The sequence below is a fragment of the Montipora capricornis genome, chromosome 2, assembly GCF_036669925.1.
Source record: "Montipora capricornis isolate CH-2021 chromosome 2, ASM3666992v2, whole genome shotgun sequence".
NCBI lineage: Eukaryota > Metazoa > Cnidaria > Anthozoa > Scleractinia > Acroporidae > Montipora > Montipora capricornis.
In genome coordinates this window covers 64,993,165-65,013,164 of record NC_090884.1, presented here as the reverse complement: position 1 = coordinate 65,013,164, position 20,000 = coordinate 64,993,165, and the positions used below count along the sequence as shown (strand labels likewise).

General features: G+C 39.7%; 3 protein-coding genes across 5 annotated transcripts in view; 2 read left to right on the top strand and 1 right to left on the bottom strand.

Annotated features, from left to right (window-relative positions):
• Positions 1 to 1,588, bottom strand: part of LOC138038183 (G-protein coupled receptor 84-like) — a 2,276-nt gene extending 688 nt beyond the window's left edge. Inside the window, exon 1 of the mRNA XM_068884009.1 lies at positions 1 to 1,588. This exon is cut by the window's left edge and continues 688 nt beyond it. Within this exon, the coding sequence (XP_068740110.1) occupies positions 276 to 1,094 (819 nt within the window). The 5' untranslated portion in view covers positions 1,095 to 1,588 and the 3' untranslated portion in view covers positions 1 to 275.
• The window catches only part of LOC138031561 (protein toll-like), a 178,174-nt gene that overhangs the window by 130,502 nt on the left and 27,672 nt on the right, over positions 1 to 20,000 (top strand). The gene's annotated exons all lie outside the window — the stretch shown is intronic.
• Positions 10,567 to 20,000, top strand: part of LOC138031573 (uncharacterized) — a 17,091-nt gene continuing 7,657 nt past the window's right edge. For both annotated transcript variants that reach the window (XM_068879251.1, XM_068879246.1), the window contains exon 1: positions 10,567 to 10,841. In XM_068879251.1, the coding sequence (XP_068735352.1) occupies positions 10,644 to 10,841 (198 nt within the window). In that variant the 5' untranslated portion in view covers positions 10,567 to 10,643. The remainder of the gene's footprint in view (positions 10,842 to 20,000) is intronic.

Below are 20,000 nucleotides of genomic sequence, written 5' to 3'. Positions count from 1 at the left end.
TCGTTTTGAATCTAAGATTTGCATTAGTTGTCTTCTTAATCCAACTCGCTGTATAAAGGGCAAAAGCAATTAAGAAATGAGAATCGTGTGCTCATGTTCTCGACACGACTTCAAATTTGGTCGATTGATTCGTATTGCTGTTTTACAATGGACGACCTCAAAATGTTCTACTATCAGAATTTATAATAATCATAATAATAATCATGATAGTGATAATGATTACGATTATACCCTTTTTGTGGTTGGGTCGTGTTATCGTCGCTATCTTCCTTGCGTCAGTTCCCTAATAAAGTGATCCTGCTTCTAATCGCCCTTCTCAGTTGTTGACTGCGCCAAATAACAATACAAGGAGACAGTGTTGAGCAAGAAAACAGCAGGGTGTAAGTCCAAATTCTCCTGTTGTCCCTTGCATCCTTTGGACTCACAATGTCAAGCAAAACATCGGGTAAGAAACACAGCAATGTTGTCCCCACAAGGATGGCGGATGTCACAGCGGCAGCGCTCTCTTGCTGCATGGTGGCTGCCTGGAACTGATAATTTACTGACCCCACTTGCTCCGCGATCTGACTATGTTTTCGCTTGGATATCCACATGATCCTCAAATAAGTAAGTATCAAGAAAATCATCATTGCTGAGTGAAAGTATGCTTCGCCTGCTTCTCCAGGAAGAGACGGCACAAAGACCACGCCAATAATAACAGCAGCAATCCATGTCGAAACTATCCAGATTGAAATTTTCTTACGAGATAATTGCAAAAGATGATGAAAGGGTTGCGACAAAGCCCTCATTCTGTGGTATGTTATGGTAATGAGGTTACAAAGTACTGCATGGAGACCGACAAACGCTACGATTTCGAAAGTTACGAGGAAACTTCTGCTAGTAGTTCCTTTCCAAAGATAGTAGACGTATATTGGTTGAGCAAAAAGACAGTTGATTAAGTTCGCTAAGGTCAGAGACACGATCAACAAATTCAGGCCCTTTTGAAGCTCTCCATCCCTTAGAATTACGTCAGTTACAAGAATATTTACTACGCTCCCAGAAAAGGCAAAAAATGAGTTAATAACACAAAGGGAAAAGGTTCTTGCCGTTGGCATTTTTAGTGCAGGTGCTTGATCGATATTTTGAAACACGAGCGCGTGTTCAGTGGTGTTTCTTTGTTATCTTTAAGCTTTGGCCCAATCCCTGTTTAAATATATTATTTATTCAACATGACGTCCTGAATTTGAAGATTTTGCATTTTAATATTGATAACTTGTGACAAGGACAGAGAATTTTTCATTGTAAGACAATATTTTTGGCCGCGGAAACTAGATATTATGCGGACATTAAATGTAGCCCGGTATGAACAAGAAAGACACGTTTGGAAAGCCCAACCCAGAGTGAACCGAACTCAAATATAGCATAAGGATATTTTACGCTTCGATTGATTGTTTCTTGGCGTTTTCAGTTTGTCAAGTGAGTTGACGTGTCTTGGTCCAGGTGTCAAGCAGAAAAATAAATGTCAATCATAGAATGAAATACGCCTACGAAACAATGATTGCAGTATGCATTTACAGAAGTTTATGATATATAAGTAATCGAAGTGACTAAAAATACACAGCTCTTCTGATGCTTTTTAAATAACTGCCTCGTTATTAAAAAAAATTAAATACAAGTTTCGCGTCTTCTTTTGATCTTCCTGTTGTCAACATTTACGCAAGGTCCTTACACTTTTATTTATGAATATGATTGATTTATTTGAAAGGTCACAAAGAAAAAAGAATCCACGGATAAATAACATTGAGATTCAGGGCCAGACTTAAATTAACGAGTTACAGTCGCAAAATAATTGTGCTTTTATGTTGCCTTAACTCAGAGTCACAGAAGAAGTTATGTCTTATTGATTAGTTCAATCCTCAGATATACGTATAAGACAGAGAGATCAATGTAAGCACCCTTGCTTGTGTCTGGCACTCGCTTTCCTTTCACCTACATTTAAAGTGCAATTAAAACGACAGTCATGCTTGAACCGTTCCGAGAGCAAATAAGAAAAAAAAACACCCTTTATTAACTTTTATTATACTATGCAAGGTCATTTGCATATAATAATAATAATAATATGCCCTGGGAATATGAAGATTATGAATATAAATTACGACATTGGTCCCACCCCGTACTATATACTCTAGACCGCCGTTTGGATTAGATCTTGCTGCTTAGCTGGCACTCCAAAACCCCGTTTCATCGCTTCATAGCTGAATAAGTGCTCGCGGAATGATTTCCGCACAGGTCCCTACTTCATTATGCATGCAGAATAAATTAATTATTCATTCGCGCTATTGTTTTGTAGAACAATACGTACACCCAAGAGAACCGAATATATACATGGGTAATTTGTACTTACGGTATGAATAAAAACGGATCTCATTTTTCCTCTCCCTCCCTCTCTCTCTTCTTTCCCTATTTACATAACAATGATACGTAATTATATACACGTGCCGCGCCGAGCACCTACAATCGAACTTACACTTGTAGGTTACCGTTAAGAGATCCCTGTTTTACTACACTTGAAACAAACCATCCCTTTAATAATGCTAACCGTAACCCTAATTACGACTAAAGGCACTGTTTAGGCTTAAGGTTAGTCCCTGTGATAGTTTTAGGTTTTCCAGTATTGCTGTGAACTGTAACCTGCTTTTCCTTCATGCCCCGTGCGTGCGGCACACTAATAAGTTCACTGCGTGGAAGAGTATACCACGCTTAAAGTCTGATTGGTACATCTTTCATGGGAAACTTTCATGCACGAGTTCATTGCAATTAAAATCGTTTTATGTTTCCCTTCTTTTGAAGCAAACTTTTTGTCTTCGTAATAGTCAAGATGGCTACCGAAGTAAAAGCGTCACAGCAATGGGACATTTGATCATTTGGAAATTGGCCTTAACTGCAGAATACCCTGCCATTTTGAAGCTGCACCTCGGAAAAGGCTGGATACGCGGATACGCAGTCGAAAGTACCACTCCTCCCCAGGTAAACTTTTAACTATATTGAGAAGTGGATACGCGGATACGCGGATACGTAGTGGAAAACATGGATACCCGGATACGTGGATACGCGGACATCACACATGGGGACTGGATACCAACTTCGTGTAACGTATTTCAAAATGCTCTGTCGTATATGCAAAATTCAAAGTTCCCGAGAAAAGCAAGCTACAAATATTATATTCTTCGTTCGTTAAAGCATGGATCGAGACCAGCAAACATTGTGATCAAAATATCAGGAAAATTTCAACTATAGCTAAGTAACTGAGTAACAATCCCGCGATAATCATGCTTCAGCCAAGCATCAAGACAGCAAGCCATGATACACATGTAACATACCTCGTTCTTTAAACCACTCACCCGACACAAGCAGACAATAATCCAACCTCTGGTAATTTTATCGAATTTGTTATCGCTTAACCAGGACCGCTTAAAAGGAACAATCATTTTGCATTTGTTGAACTTGTTCTTGAACACACAATTTTTCAAATGTGAAGTTAGTCAAGCTAATTTCTTCCGAATTTCCGATGTGGTTGCCATACTTTACAAATACAATTATAGAATTATTCGATAAGTACCTTGGTTTAAAGCTTCATATATAAAGTTTCAGTTTACACATTTCTCCTTTTTTGCTACGACTTGCTCATTTTTTTGAATAAGCACTCTCACGAGATCGTGTGAAGAAGAAAGCATTCGTTTACTGATTAAGCCTAGTAAACACTCGCTTCAGTGATTAGGCCTAAGCACTCTCGTAGAATTTTAGCTTTCATTTTACGCTTCGGTTAACTGCACTTTTCACGAGATCGTGTGAAGAAGAAAGCATTCGTTTACTGATTAAGCCTAGTAAACACTCGCTTCAGTGATTAGGCCTAAGCACTCTCGTAGAATTTTAGCTTTCATTTTACGCTTCGGTTAACTACACTTTTTCACGAGATCGTGTGAAGAAGAAAGTATGGAAAGCCAACTCTGTCTTATGTCAACCTCTTTAATTATATGTGGTGCATTTTACGTTATATGCCGTGCATTTTACATTATATGCGGTGCCTTTCACATTATACGCACTGCTTTTCTTATTATATGCGGTACTTTCGTCATTATATGTGGTACTTTTGTACTGATATGCAGTGCTTTCGTCGTTATATGCGGTGCTTTTGTCATTATATGCGTAGCCTGCGTAGCATGGCGGTTTTGGTTGCTAAGTAATAAAGGCGGGCGAGGGCAGAAAAACCGCGAGGAGATTGGGGCGGGAGCAACTGAAAAACCGCCTGCACGGACGAAGGGCTTTTTTGAGTCGGTCCGTATGCCAGCGTACGGATCGTTCCGATTGGTTCAGAATGCTCGCCCGTCAATCAAATACTTTGGTCATTTCCCTTGGGAGAGTTTCGAGAGACTGAACAAATCTTCTCGTCAAAACAAAATCAAAATATGGCAGAAGCATTAACTAGAGCGTTGTCGCTCTTGAATATTCGTCGGGAAAATAGTGCAGTTGTCTTGAAGCCAGAGCAGGAAACGGCCATCAACAATCTTCTTCATGGGAGAGACGTCATGGCAATTTTGCCAACAGGTTTTGGCAAGAGCATGATCTATACTGTCTTCGCTCTTGCCAAAGAAGAAATCTCTTCATCGAAAACTTGTGTGATTGTCATTGCCCCGTTGAATTATAGACGACCAGATTTCCGAGATGTTGTCGCTGAACTGCACGGCAATGGAACTTACGACGGAAGCACTGAATGCGGTTCGAGAAAGTCCACCTCAATTTCTCTATTGCTCCGCTGAGACGGTGTTAGAAAAGGCATTCCTTGCCGCTTTAAAAGAAGACAGTGCTCTACGTTGAGCCGTGTCGGCGATTGTGGTCGTCGAATTACACACAGAATGTCAAATTCGCAACCGTTTTCCATTTTTTTCTGCACAGATTTACTATTACCGATTTCGTCTTATCAGAAACGAGCTGAACGTTTCAACGCGACCACCCGGGTTAACAATTACCACTTTAGCTTCGGTGCTTGAACTTTCAAGTAAGTCTTCCACGTTTAGATATGAGAGAAAAAGTTCGCCAGCTTCCTGAGGTGAATCATCCGCTGTGTTTAAAGTAGAGAGTTCGTTGTGATCGCTGTCAGTGTTAACCACAGAGCTCGAAACATCTTTAAAACTTAAGGATTTTTTCGCTGATGATTTTTGCCCAGTTGCTTTTTTCCCTTTTCTGGCTTGAGGACTTCTATCTGGCGATGAAATAGTTGTTGGCAAAAGCCGCTTGAATCTACCAGAATGGTCATCAACTTCCATCACAGCCGAGTTATCCTTCTCTCTTTTCAAGTTTAATTTGAGGCGATGAAGGTATGGAAATCAAATGCGTTCCGTATTTTCCTACCACAGGCATGACATACTCGATCAGAGAACGTGTCTGATTTTTCAATTTCCAGTCCAATATGTGAACAGTTCTGCCAAAGTCAGACCTTGTATGCATCCTTCGCGCTTCGAGACCTTGAAAAGGTTTTGCGTTGAAATATACGATTTTTTTTTAATTCTCCGTATTTAATCTTTAGCGGACAACAACGCAATCTACAATTATCATTGACGCTTGAAATAGCCCGTTGAACATTGTCAGGCTTTTTCGGCGTATCGCCCTTCGTAGCCATCGAAAAAGACGAAAGAGCATGAGGATTTGTTTTGATTTCTTGCCAAACGCGCCACACTCGCGAAGTTTCATATTACTATCAAGCCTATGATTGGCTTGGGAAATTGAAACCAGACAAGTTGTCACCGCTGGTGTCAAAATGATGTGAAGGGGGCGGCAGTCAAAAACTCCTCGAATCCGGGCAGGCGGTTTTTATTTTTCTCGCGGCTTCGCCACTCGTTCTCGCGCGCTTCGCGCGCGAATCTCGCGGCTTCGCCGCTCGTGCGCCCGGCTCGACAAAAAACCGCCATGCTACGCAGGCTATTATATGCGGTGCTTTTGTCATTATATGCGGTACTTTTGTAATCATATGCAGTGCTTTCGTCTTTATATGCGGTGCTTTCGTCGTTCTATGTGGTGGTTGTGTCATTATATGACGTAGTTTTTACATTATATGCGGTGCTTTGTTTGTCATCATTACATGAGGTGCTTTTGTCGTTATATGCGGTGCGTTCTTCATTATGAGGTGATGATTCCCCGGGGTCTGGGTAGGAGCTTGTGAAAAATCCACAATGCCATGGGCACCGGTATCGAGGTTCCGCCATTTTGTTTCCGTTCTTGCTTCTGTCGTGTTCTCTTGGAGACCTCGAAATGGACACAGTCTTAAAGAGACTGAAACTCGAAGATCTGACTGAGAAATTTCAAACTGAACACATTACTCCGGAAATTGTTTGCAAGTTGTCGGTACACGAAATGATATGATGTCTTTGCGTATAGAATGCACCAAATTTGGGGGAGAAGCACCGAAGAAACTCGAGGGAACGTGTGGTGCCCCCATTTTCTTTATTCCACAGTCTGTGCTTGGTGATTTGCTACAAGAGGGATTTACAATCAAGGAAATATCTTCCATCCTTGCTGTATCGGAGAGTACGGTTTACCGGAGGATGAGGCAATACGGATTGAGCAAGTTCGAGTTCACTGCATCAGGGTTGGTAACGTTACCTTACATATAGGGGCGACTTACATATAGGGGTGAGTTGGAACACGATACATGCAGTCATTCACTAGCCGTCACGCAACAAAAAATCATAGGTCACCGTTTCGTAGCGAAACTCAGAGGTTTTCATAATTGTAATCTACGCAGTGGATGGGTTTTTCGTGCAAAAACATGACGGAAAACTCAAAGATGTCTTTCCGTGAAACCGTCTTGGTTTTGTTAATGTAAGGTTACCCAACACGTTTACATATAGGGGCGCGTTACATATAGGGGCAAATTGGCAATTGAAATAGTTTACACGGGCCTGTTTTGGGCAGAAAACAACTCAGATACCTATTAATACCACAGAACTATCTGTTATGTCTTCCTTGAAACCGTCTTGGTTTTGTTAATGTAAGGTTACCTAACATGTTTACATATAGGGGCGCGTTACATATGATATAGGGGGAAACTAGCAGTTGAAATAGTTTTCGAGGACCTGTCTTGAGCAGAAAGCAACTCAACTACTCAAGGAACGCCAATTTTTCCAATTTGTTTACGAATGAATCCTGCAGGAATTGTAGGCCAATGAGGTAACTCGATTCCTTTCGTAGCGTATATATCACATGATAAATCATTAAAACCATGGGTGGAGGATGTTACTTTTGAAACCCCTCTTTTATATTTCTTATTTTCTCACGTATTTTCCAGTGATCATTAATCATCAATCTCCTCGTGGTTTTTCTGCCCTCGCCCGCCTTTATTACTTAGCAACCAAAACCGCCATGCTTTGCAGGCTAACTGCGTATCCGCGTATCCACTTCACAATATACCTAGAAGTTTACTTGGGGAGGGGTGGTATTTTCGACTGCGTATCCGCGTAGCCGCGTATCCACTTCACAATATACCTAGAAGTTTACTTGGGGAGGGGTGGTATTTTCGACTGCGTATCCGCGTATCCGCGTATCCACTTCACAATATACCAAGAAGTTTACTTGGGGAGGAGTGGTATTTTCCACTGCGTATCCGCGTATCCACTTGACAACATACTACTTAGAAGTTTACCTGGGGAGGGGTGGTACTTTCGACTGCGTATCCGCGTATCCAGCCTTTTCAGAGGTGCAGCTTCAAAATGGCAGGGTATTCTGCAGTTACTCCGTAAATTGTTCCTGTTTTATAGCCTTTCCAGAGTTGTGCATAGAGTGGTGCAAAGAAAACAATTTACTTTCGTCTTCCGTGTCCAAAACCTGTGTGAAAAGGCAGTCAGTTGGCAAAGACAAAGTGCCGCATCGGGAGATGGATCTGTTTCGTGATGCTCAAGAAAAAACTGCAATGGATAGCCTTCAATCTGCCAGGACACATATTAATTTTCTGACCGTAAACTTTCCTTGAAAAAATATTAGCCCTAGTTACCTGTGGCCGGAAAGTTTACAACTGCCTACAAGACAAGGGCTAACATCATCTCACAGTTAACCATCGCCTAAACTTCGTCGACCCAGACAAACACAGCACACAGCAGGGCATTGAAAAGACATGATAGGGAGTGAAACGAAGTATGCCTCGTACGGGAACATCCATGGATCTCTACCAAAGTTATTTACTTGGAATTACCTTTAAGCATATTGCCGATCTCTGCAAAGAGCGATAAATCGCAAAATCCCACTAAATGCACCGTTCGTGATCCTGAATACAGGAAAGGAAGAAAAGATACACTTTGCAGTGTCTCGGCGAATTTTTAAGCAGACAGGAAGAACAATTTCACGATAAAAAAAGCAGGTAGCCATTAAATTTCTTATGACAGTACTTTTATTTGGCTTGTTTGTTATGTTTGCGAATCTGAATCCTATTACAACGATTGCTTGAAACTCCACTTCTTGCGCTTATTCTAAAACTGAAAAATGGGTAAAATTGCAGGAAAAGTGCCGAAATTTGCAGGAAAAACTGTTCGATTTTCCGTATTTCAGACAGAAGTTCGAGCGGCTTTTTTTAAGTCCATATAGACTAACAAAAAAAAACTCTAACAAGAAAGAACAAAGCGCCAGAGTCCCAAAGGACGTCTATTGTTATCGCTATTGTTTTCTTGAAACAAAGGAGTGTATGCATAATGAAGTAGGGACCTGTTCGGAAATCTTGCCGTGCTCGCTCCTCCGGCGCCAGGCCAAGTGTTAGATGTTTTTAATATCATTCCGGCTCCAGCAGCACCAGCTCCGTTGCTACCAGTTTAGGAGCCTGTCCCTGCAGTTCCAGTAGCTCAAATAGAAAACTGGCTTCCCGCTGCGGCCAACAACGTGGCCCAGAACGCAGCGCCTGAGGTAACTAGTAACTCCGAATTTCAATCTCTAGCTTGCTTTTTTAGTTGGGTTTTAGTTCACGTGTTTCGTATCGATTTTATTTGGCCGTCACAGTTGGTTTGGCTCTCATGGCGATAGTAGTTTTCTGTTGTTCTCGAGTTTCTTCTTACCTTTTGTAGCTCGTTAGCGTTATATCGTCTTTGATGAATGCAACTCAGTGTTATTGTAATTTCATATTTGCGTTATGGCATGCAATAATTTGACCTTGCTATCTTAGAATAAAAGGGTAGACCTGTGTGGTAACAGTGCATACTATGGTCCGATGTGGCAAATAAACCTGTGACAAAATAGACCAGTGCGAAAAATGGTCCTGTGTGGCGATTATAGTCGTGTGCGGCAGGAGAGGTATGCAACAATTTTTTGCCTTATTGGTAAAAAGGGAAAATTGGATCTTGCACCAAAAAAAAACAAAAGAAGAGAGACCGAGAGCTCCTGTGGGAAATAGACTGCTGTGGCATTTTTTCATCTTCTCTGGCGAACAAAAAAAAAAAAAATCCTGTGTGGTAACAAAGCATACAATGGTCCTATGTGGCAAATAAACCTGTGACAACATAGACCTGTGAGAAAAATTGTCCGGTGTGGCGATCAGACCTTCTGTTCCAGGGGTTGTGAAGTTGCTCCCTCCTGATTGGGAATCCAATTTCTTTTTGTTTTTTCTTCGACTACAGTTTTCTCGGTTTTGTAAATTAATTGGCCTTCAATAATTTTCTGCTCTTGTTTAGGGCCCTGCGAGAAAGTAACAAAGAGTCGAACAGTATCAGCTTCCATCCTAAATCTATGAAACTGGCTCGACATAAATGGGATTCCCATTCAGGGGAAAGAGAAACTTACTAGAAGTTGGGAAGATGTCTTTTATTCCAAAGAGAAACTAGATCTGAAGAATTCGTCTTAGAGATCCAAACCAGTTTGCACAATGATCGCCACTAGGCATATTTCCAACATTATTTGAATTGCTGAGTTTGGAAATAGGCCAAAAGCCAGCCCATACACACGTAAATACAACTGAGAAGGCTTTATTGAGTTATTTCCTCCAGATTTATTCCTATTTTTGTAATATTTTGAGACCATTTCACAATAAACTTTACGCAAGCAAGGAAGTTCATCAGCAAATTTTATCTCATATTTCACGGTTATCCATACAGAAACTTACACTTGCCACGTGCCAACATTGCCCAAACCAATTTCTGGTAAAACTGTGTCAAAAAGAGCGTTGATTTCTCTCCAAAATCGTTTTTTTGGACGTCGAATAAGTTTCCACTTGCAATGTTTGCCCCTGGCGCTCCCAGAACTCTTTGCGTATAAAGCACGGATCCAGTTACTGGCAAGCCATGCATAATTAAGTAAGGTCCAGCACGGAATTCTCATATATTAGACGCTTGTCTAAGGAGGGTTGTCTCGGGTACCTGAGACCATATAGTTTGCATTTTACACTGACCAACACGAAAATCCAACTGGAAATCCAACTCGAAAATCGAAAATCCAACTCGAAATCCTAACTCGGTAAATGGGCAACCTCGTGATTTTCGTCTTCATAAAAATGTCACGCGTCATGGGTTTACGTGTTAAATAACGTAATCGAAGTAAACAAGTGTGACTTATGTAAAATAATAAATATTTGCGGTTTGGTTGGTGCTGTTATCGGCAGGGTGAAAATTGTTTTCTCAATTCACCAAGCAACGATCATGCAGCGATCTCACTTCTATCACATTTTCCTTGGGTATGTTTTCCTATCCTTTGAAGCTCCACACCTTCGCAGCTCTGCTGTCGTTGTAAGCGGCAAGAAGCAAGGCTTTCAGCAATATCCAACATCGGTAAATCAGTGTCTGCAAAAGTGCTCAGCAGCCATAGATGCACGGAAGTCAATGATAAAGATTACTGAGGTAAGTTATTCCTTTCGGGGACGGTAAGCTGGGACCATTCATTTACTGAATCCGCCTCAAATAGTGCTCTGCAAGCACTCATTTTCTCCTTTTAAACGACTACGATAATGGAATCTATCTAATTCATTATGAGCAAGATTTATCCATAGCTCAGGCAACAGCTGGATCTAATTTAACGCTAATGGACCTTAACTTATGATTCTTGTTGTCGAATCCACTGTCGCACTTTGGCTTTTGTAGAATCTTAGAGAGAGATGAAAAAGCAGAACGCAATAAGCTATAACAACTTAAGTAATGATGTATTCTCGTTTGTTCCACGATGTGGTCACTAATGTGACTTTGATCGCAACGCACTGCTAATGGTTATCAGACTACAAGGCTACCTGATTACACACTGACTTCCAAAATTATTTTATTATGGCTTCCATTCTTAAAACCCTGACTAAAAATTGGATACTAATGAAAAGGACGTCTTCGAAAGCGCGACTTGATTTGATTATGGCAGATATATGATTGCCATCATACACATTATCTTGTCGCCGGCTAAGTAATATTCAGTAATAACAATCAGTTTAACTGTTGAAAACTAAAGCCCGGTTTGTCATCTCCTCAAAATGTATTTAAAAAAATTATAGACTCTGTGTGTTTGCCAGACAATGTCATCATCAACTGCGTGCGATTCGTGATTGTTATCATCACCGATCCCGATTACTGTTTTTAAAACACCGACAACTATACGCAAGGAATCATTTTGTCTCTTTGCTCACTGAGTAAAATAACTTATTTATCCATTACCGATGATTTGCTATGTTTATTACCAGAGTAAAATAAACATTTCTGCATATATGATGTAAGTCAAATTATATTTTGATGAAAGGAAGCGTTAACAATCCCCAAACAGTAACGATGTTTAATGATAAAAATGCTGATAAGAGATAATCATCAGCAATAAACGTCATGTGGAATAGTCTTGGAATGATGTCAAAGCTCCACACTTGGAAATCTCAATTTCTTTGAACTTAAATAGTTATCCATCGCTATTGTTTGAGTGAGCTTAGCTTTACCTTGAATGGCGTCAGAATCAAAGGGGATTACTATTAACTAGATGCTTCTGTGAAGCATACACTGGCTTGCCTGTGGTACGTGCTACAGAAAATCAGAAGGCACTGAATTGTGTGGTATTGAAATACAGCATTCCAGTCTCTGAAGAATAACAAATAAAAGAGAAGCGAGAAACATTGGCTTCTGGGCTGACATGTTGATAATTTTCAAGTTCCCTCACAACTTCTTTTCACCACAAGTGTGCCCTATGAGCATCCGAAAATTTTGTAATACTAAACTTCACTGAAGTCAAGCCCTGTTTCGCGGGGTTAGTGTTGGGATGGGAGACCAAAACAATAAACCCCTCACGGAAAACAGAAACATCTGACCGAAAATACTATTAACGCTAACAAATGCGAACTCAGCAAGGTACAGATTCTGTTAGCTTGCTTTATGCAAAACAAATATTGATGAAAAAGCAAATAAATATTGATACACAGTTTTCAGAAAGAGCAGAAGGAAGTTTCTCGGACGGTCGATCGAGAATAAAATATTTACGACATGAAAACAACATTAATTTTGAACCGTGAATATAGAATATAAAAAGTTACGATCAGCGACAAACATTTTGGGAGATTTTTGCTACGTTCAAGTAAATTGCAAAATCGAAAGTGACATGGCCGGAATTCAGCGGGCGTCGTGATTAAGTTACCGCGGCATGTTTACTCGCCAAACAGTGAAGCATCTGTGTCAAATGATGGCAAGATACCGGGTTTTTGTAAGTTTCTTTTTCTGTCAAGTGTTATAAAGTTTGACAATGAAATGAGCGAAGTCAAAACAAAGATCACAATCGCCCAACTCTTGTTTATGCAAAGTCAAAATTTACTCTCCAAGACGCGTACGACGTTATTTATCACCAGGTAATTCCATCATTTTGGAAATAGCAGCTGCTTTATTATTCATCTGCGTCACAAGTTTTCACTGATTTTGGGCCTCATTTTGTTGAAACTCAAGCACGCTTCCAACAGGCCTGTGAACCCTTCCTGCTTACAGAGCAATACTAAAAAACTCCTCCCATATCACATTTGAACCTTAAGCTCGAAAATTCAATACACAACATGATATTATAATTCACAAAGGCAGAAAAATACATACCACAGAATCCTTTTTTTTAGCGAAAATTTTATTGAAACAAACAACATATTTGCTCTTAGAGGCGAAAACCTCTTCCTATTTCATTGCGTGCGTGAAGACAAGAAACTCAATTGTGTCAAATTACCATGTACTTCAGGTAAATACTGCTCACTTTGATTTCGTCTCGACGGGCGATAGATTGTTGTCGAAGTCCAGTACTCGTCGCTTTTGAGATTCATGCCTAGTTTATCCAACTGACTTTCCATTATTGAGCTCCATAAGGGTATATTTTGTTTAAGGATCCACTAAAATGCCATTCGCGTTGCATGACTTTCGACGCCATTGCAGGCTAAGTTGATGATTCTACTGTGTCCACCAGAGAAATCTACGCAGTTCCACTACCCTCTCGATCCTAAGAAAATACGCGCAAAAGGCTCTATACACAAAGGCAACACTTACCAGGGGAGTGACAGGCAAGACTTTTACCGACACGGAAAAAAAAAAAAAAAAAAAAAAAAAAAAAAAAAAAAAGAAAACAAACAAACTAAACGCAGACCTCGACTGGGTTTGCCCATAGGCAACCCAGTAATAATTCCCATCTTATTTAAGATTGAACTGACTGAACTGTCTGATATCGTCATAAACGTCTTCTCCTCTCCCAATGAGCTCTATCACAAATCTCTGACGCTGCTTAACGAGAAATCCTGTCCACACTGTTTAATTAAATGCCATTTGATCGCCAAAGAAATAAGAAAGCACCTGTTCAAAATGGTGATTTTCTTAAACTTACTACAACGGAGGTACACGTGTCTTCTACATCTCTCTGTTTTTTTTTTTTCTCTCTTAGCTCTTGATTTTACTTGTTTAGTTGCTTATCTCGATGTAAATTGTCTTCTGAAGGCACGGTTAGTACTTGGGCAACGTTTTAAAAGTGTTTTAAACGTGACTTGTCCGATGAATTGACGATTTAAGATTTGCTGGTTTGAGCAAGGCCATGACGAACGCGGGCATGAAAGTTGAAGTCGCCGAAGCAATGAAGAGTTACTTGACCTCCCAGGACTTTACGGATATTATTGCAAAAGCTGTTAAAGAAGCTGTGGGCCAAGCTATGGAGAGTATTGTGAAAGATTTGAAAGCTGCAATTGCTGCTCTGGAGGGGAAAGTGAAAACCTTGGAAGACACCATCGAGAAGGTGGCCGCGAAGGCAAACGAGAATGAACAGTTTTCTCGTCATCAAAATGTGAGGGTTACGGGCTTTGTCGAAGGAGAAGAAGAAGAAGAAGAAAATTGTGCAGAGAAGTTTGTGAATCTATGCAGGGAGAAAATTGGTTTGGACGTAAACGATGAAATAGTTGACAGAGCCCATCGAGTAGGTAAGAAAGTGGAAGGAACGAACAGAGCCATCATCTTTAGATTGAAAGCCCACAAAGATAAACTTTCAATATTACGGAGCAGAAAGAATCTTAAGGGATCGGGGTTTTATATCAATGAAGATTTAACTAAAATTAACCAGAAATTATCGTACACTGCTAGATGATCTTGCCTCCCTTCCATTGATCTATGCCGATGATACTACACTACTTGAAATTGTTGACGGCCTCGCTGTATCAGCTAATCGTCTTAATTCAGATTTAAATAAGATTGCTGTTTCGGCTGATAAATGGTTGGTAACCATGAATCCTGTTAAATTTCGTGATGTTGTATTTTCTCTGAAGCGTAATGAACAAGTTCACCCTCCTCTATTTCTCAACTCCAATGTCGTCAAAGATGCTGAGTCTCATACTCACTTGAGTTTAACTTTGCAGAGTAGCATGTCGTGGAGAAATCATATAGTTCATGTGTTTGAGAAAGCTTCAAAGCGACTTAACCTGTTAAAATTTGTCAAATACCGAGTTGACCGTTCCACATTAACATCCTTGTATAAGAGTCTAATCAGACCACTTATGGAATATGGAAACTGATGTTATTTGGAACAACTGTTATGATTGCGACTCAACTCTACTTGATATCGTTCAATATGAAGCTGCAAGGTTGGTAACAGGAGCCATTAAAGGAACCCGTTCTGAAAGGATATACAAGGAACTTGCTTGGGAGTCTCTGAGTAGCAGAGGGGAAATGACATCAGCTAAGCCAATTCTACAAAATTGTAGAGTCTTGCACCTTACTATTTAAGTGAGCTACTTCTAAAACTATCTAGTGAGCGTACAAATTATCATCTTAGGTCAGGGGAAAACTTTACACAATTTTCATGTAGAACTTCTCGCGTTCAAAAGTCTTTCTTTCCATCCGCTATCACTGGCTGGAATTCTCTGGACCTGGATGTTCAAAACTCTGTATCTCTTCCCACTTTTAAGGCTAAATTAAGGTCAACTCTCTTTCCCCATATTTATAATAAGTTATTTGATTTTTCTTTTTTAAGGCGTGCATCTATTGATCACAACCGCCTTAGACTTGGTTTCTCTTGTCTAAGAGAATATTTGTTTAAAATTAACCGTTTTGGATCGCCTATTTGCGAGTGCAGTCTTGAATCTGAATCGGTGAAACACTTCTTTTTGGGTTGCCTCAGGTATGCCGCTCAATGTAATGCCCTCCTTGCCTCTGCTGCTAGTATTCTAACGTGGTCATCGAGCAGCGATTCTAGGAAAATTAATTTTTTATTGTACAGCGTTAAATCTGTAAATTATGATATCAACTGTGCTTTATTTCGTGAAGTCCAGAGTTTTATAATCAATTCTAATCGCTTTTCGATTGCCACTGTTTGACTGTTGAATTAATATATTTCTAGTCATATAACTTTTAATTAGTACAAATGGCTTTTCGTTGGCCACTGTCTGTTTGTTAAATTAATATATCTTTAGTGATGTCAATTTTTTTGTTGTAATCTTGTGTGTTGTGTGTCTGTGTGTTTTGAGTGTAAGCCTGATTACTGTATTCTTGTGAGCCCCCTTGATAAGCCAAGGTGCTTTTGGGGCAAACAATGGTTAATATGATTAAATTAAAATATATATATATAAATAAATAAATAAATAAATAAATAAATAAATGGTTATTTTGTACTGACGCTTGGTATTTTATATGGGCTTTATTGAGTTAATGCTGCATAATCACTTAAAACAACACCATCGCTTTGGCGACGCGAAGAGGAAGCTGGGTTTTCTTCACAGTAAGAAATGTTTTCCAGCTTGTTCCTCTGCCGAAGATCTTGCTAATAAATTTGTCACCGTTTTTGAGGTCAAAACACTAACATCAGAAGCGAACGTGTTTCTCCTGTGATGCCTGAATTCTTCTACCGTCTGGATACTTTCACCCTCAGTTGAGGGTCCATTACCCAGTCCCCTACCTAATTGTGGTCCCAATTAGCAACTCCCAGTACTTGTTTGCACTAGGCTGATACGAATAATGAACTAGATGCTTCTGTGAAGCATACACTGGCTTGCCTGTGGTACGTGCTACAGAAAATCAGAAGGCACTGAATTGTGTGGTATTGAAATACAGCATTCCAGTCTCTGAAGAATAACAAATAAAAGAGAAGCGAGAAACATTGGCTTCTGGGCTGACATGTTGATAATTTTCAAGTTCCCTCACAACTTCTTTTCACCACAAGTGTGCCCTATGAGCATCCGAAAATTTTGTAATACTAAACTTCACTGAAGTCAAGCCCTGTTTCGCGGGGTTAGTGTTGGGATGGGAGACCAAAACAATAAACCCCTCATGGAAAACAGAAACATCTGACCGAAAATACTATTAACGCTAACAAATGCGAACTCAACAAGGTACAGATTCTGTTAGCTTGCTTTATGCAAATTAAATATTGATGAAAAAGCAAATAAATATTGATACACAGTTTTCAGAAAGAGCAGAAGGAAGTTTCTCGGACGGTCGATCGAGAATAAAATATTTACGACATGAAAACAACATTAATTTTGAACCGTGAATATAGAATATAAAAAGTTACGATCAGCGACAAACATTTTGGGAGATTTTTGCTACGTTCAAGTAAATTGCAAAATCGAAAGTGACATGGCCGGAATTCAGCGGGCGTCGTGATTAAGTTACCGCGGCATGTTTACTCGCCAAACAGTGAAGCATCTGTGTCAAATGATGGCAAGATACCGGGTTTTTGTAAGTTTCTTTTTCTGTCAAGTGTTATAAAGTTTGACAATGAAATGAGCGAAGTCAAAACAAAGATCACAATCGCACAACTCTTGTTTATGCAAAGTCAAAATTTACTCTCCAAGACGCGTACGACGTTATTTATCACCAGGTAATTCCATCATTTTGGAAATAGCAGCTGCTTTATTATTCATCTGCGTCACAAGTTTTCACTGATTTTGGGCCTCATTTTGTTGAAACTCAAGCACGCCTCCAACCCGCCTGTGACCCCTTCCTGCCTACACAGCAATCCTACAAAACCCCTCCCATATCACATTTGAACCTTAAGCTCGAAAATTCAATACACAACATGATATTATAATTCACAAAGGCAGAAAATACCACAGAATCCCTTTCCAGCGAAAATTTTATTGAAAAAAAACGTATTTGCTCTTAGAGGCGAAAACCTCTTCCTATTTCATTGCGTGCGTGAAGACAAGAAACTCAATTGTGTCAAATTACCATGTACTTCAGGTAAATACTGCTCACTTTGATTTCGTCTCGACGGGCGATAGATTGTTGTCGAAGTCCAGTACTCGTCGCTTTTGAGATTCATGCCTAGTTTATCCAACTGACTTTCCATTATTGAGCTCCATAAGGGTATATTTTGTTTAAGGATCCACTAAAACGCCATTCGCGTTGCATGACTTTCGACGCCATTGCAGGCTAAGTTGATGATTCTACTGTGTCCACCAGAGAAATCTACGCAGTTCCACTACCCTCTCGATCCTAAGAAAATACGCGCAAAAGGCGCTATACACAAAGGCAACACTTACCAGGGAAGTGACAGGCAAGACTTTTCCCGACACGGAAAAAAAAACAAAAAAACAAAGAAAAAAGAAAAGAAAAAAAGAAAACAAACAAACTAAACGCAGACCTCGACTGGGTTTTCCCATAGGCAACCCAGTAATTAAAAGCACCGACTGAGGCCATTTGAATACACGTACCTTCCGGGTTGGAAGAAAATAAGCGCATGTCATTCCATCGACCATAAAAAGCTGACCTTGTGGTAGTCTAAAAACTTGGTTGCGGGTGTCATGTTATCATGCCCAGCGCTCGCGCGGTAATTTTAGCGGACCTCGCGCTTGCGCACAGTTTTGAACAAGAAGCACATGTCGAAGTGTGAAAGCCATTTTAGAAATACATTTTCCGATATCAATTATGCACAAAGAATTATTTGGAACAATAAGGACATTAGAATAGACAATAGATCAGTCTTTTATAAATTGTACTATGAAAACGGGATTGTTTACATATGTGACTTGATATTTGAATCCGACAATAAGCAGTCTTATGATTTTTATAGACAAAAGGGTCTTAAAACAGATTTCCTGACATGGACAAGTTTAAGAGTATCAGTTCCGAAAGAACTTAGGTCGTGTGAATTGTTACCTGAAATGGACTCGGTAAATTTTAAACACAATGATATACAATTCGACGTTTACATGGCTAAGTGTAAGCATTTTTGTAAATTATTAATAACAGCTAAGGCTAAATTGCCTAATATGTTAAGAAACTAATCTCGGATTTTGACATCTCAAATTCTTTGGAGGAAATATATTCACTTCCACAAACCGTTGCCAGTGAAACGTATATTTGGTCCTTCCAATATAGAGTGCTTAATTATATATTGTATACAAATTCAAAACTTTTCAAAATAGATTTGTCGTTGAGTGATAAATGCACCTTCTGTGGCTCTTCAAAGGAAGAGTTGTATCACCTCTTTTTTGAATGCTCCCATGCGCAAATTTTTTGGAAAACATCCTCTTCTTGGTGGTTTGAACTTGTTAAGGAAAACATGACTGTGACTATAAAGGATATTATACTTGGGCTTCTAAATAGAACTGATATTATAAACTATCTTATAATTCTCGGAAAACTGTGTATTTGGGAATGTAGAAAAGCTAGCATTTACCCTGATTTTAATATCTTTCACGTGGAGGTCAAAACTGTCAAAACGGAAGTCCTTATTTTAAAAAGTGTACCTTTATTGATAGCACAGCCTTCACCGTCTCTGACACCACTTCGTTTCGGATCTTGAACAGAAGATAACAATAGACTGCATGTGCCTACTTGTTTCACAAGCTCAGTGGTGTTGAAACAATAACAGAATAACAATTTTTAATATCACTTATTAGCATAGGCTAAAACACTGGATAGCGTTAAACGCGCGCACTGATTGGCCACTCAAACTCCCGATATCTTTTGCTATTCAACTCCGAGCAATTCGCGCGGAATTCGCGCCCGAAAATGTTGTAATCTTTGCAGGAATAAATGAGTTAAAATCATATTTTTTTGTGCAATATGATCTTACTGTTTTAGTATATACTAACACAACTATTCACAGAAGTGTAGAGGTTTCTAGTGGTGGATATTTACTAATTATCACCATGGATTAGTAAACAATATTGCTTCCTCTCTGATGGAAGTGCTGTGGGGTTTACAAACATGTGCAAGATCTATATAGTGTTATTCTGTTGTTAGCTATGGCGCTCCCGAGCCACAAACAGTGCCTCTGTGCTGAGTTTTAAGTCTGTTTAAATTTCTTACTTTGTCAAAATTTGAGTCACCCAACTCCCTGAGAAACGGTCCGTACATCTTCTTTTCTCTTCAAGCTTTGTCTTCTTTTTGTTGTGCTTTTTTTCTAAATTACTCAGGTTTGAAAAAACTTTTAGCATTAACCACCTCAGATACCTTTACCGCCTCATGTGACTCCCCACTACTCCACCACTCCTGTTCCTTGTTTTCCACACAGTGCTGTTCTTTTCACTATTTACACACTTCTCATGATCACGCCTCATTAGGCTGCTTCCAAATAAATCCGGTTGACAT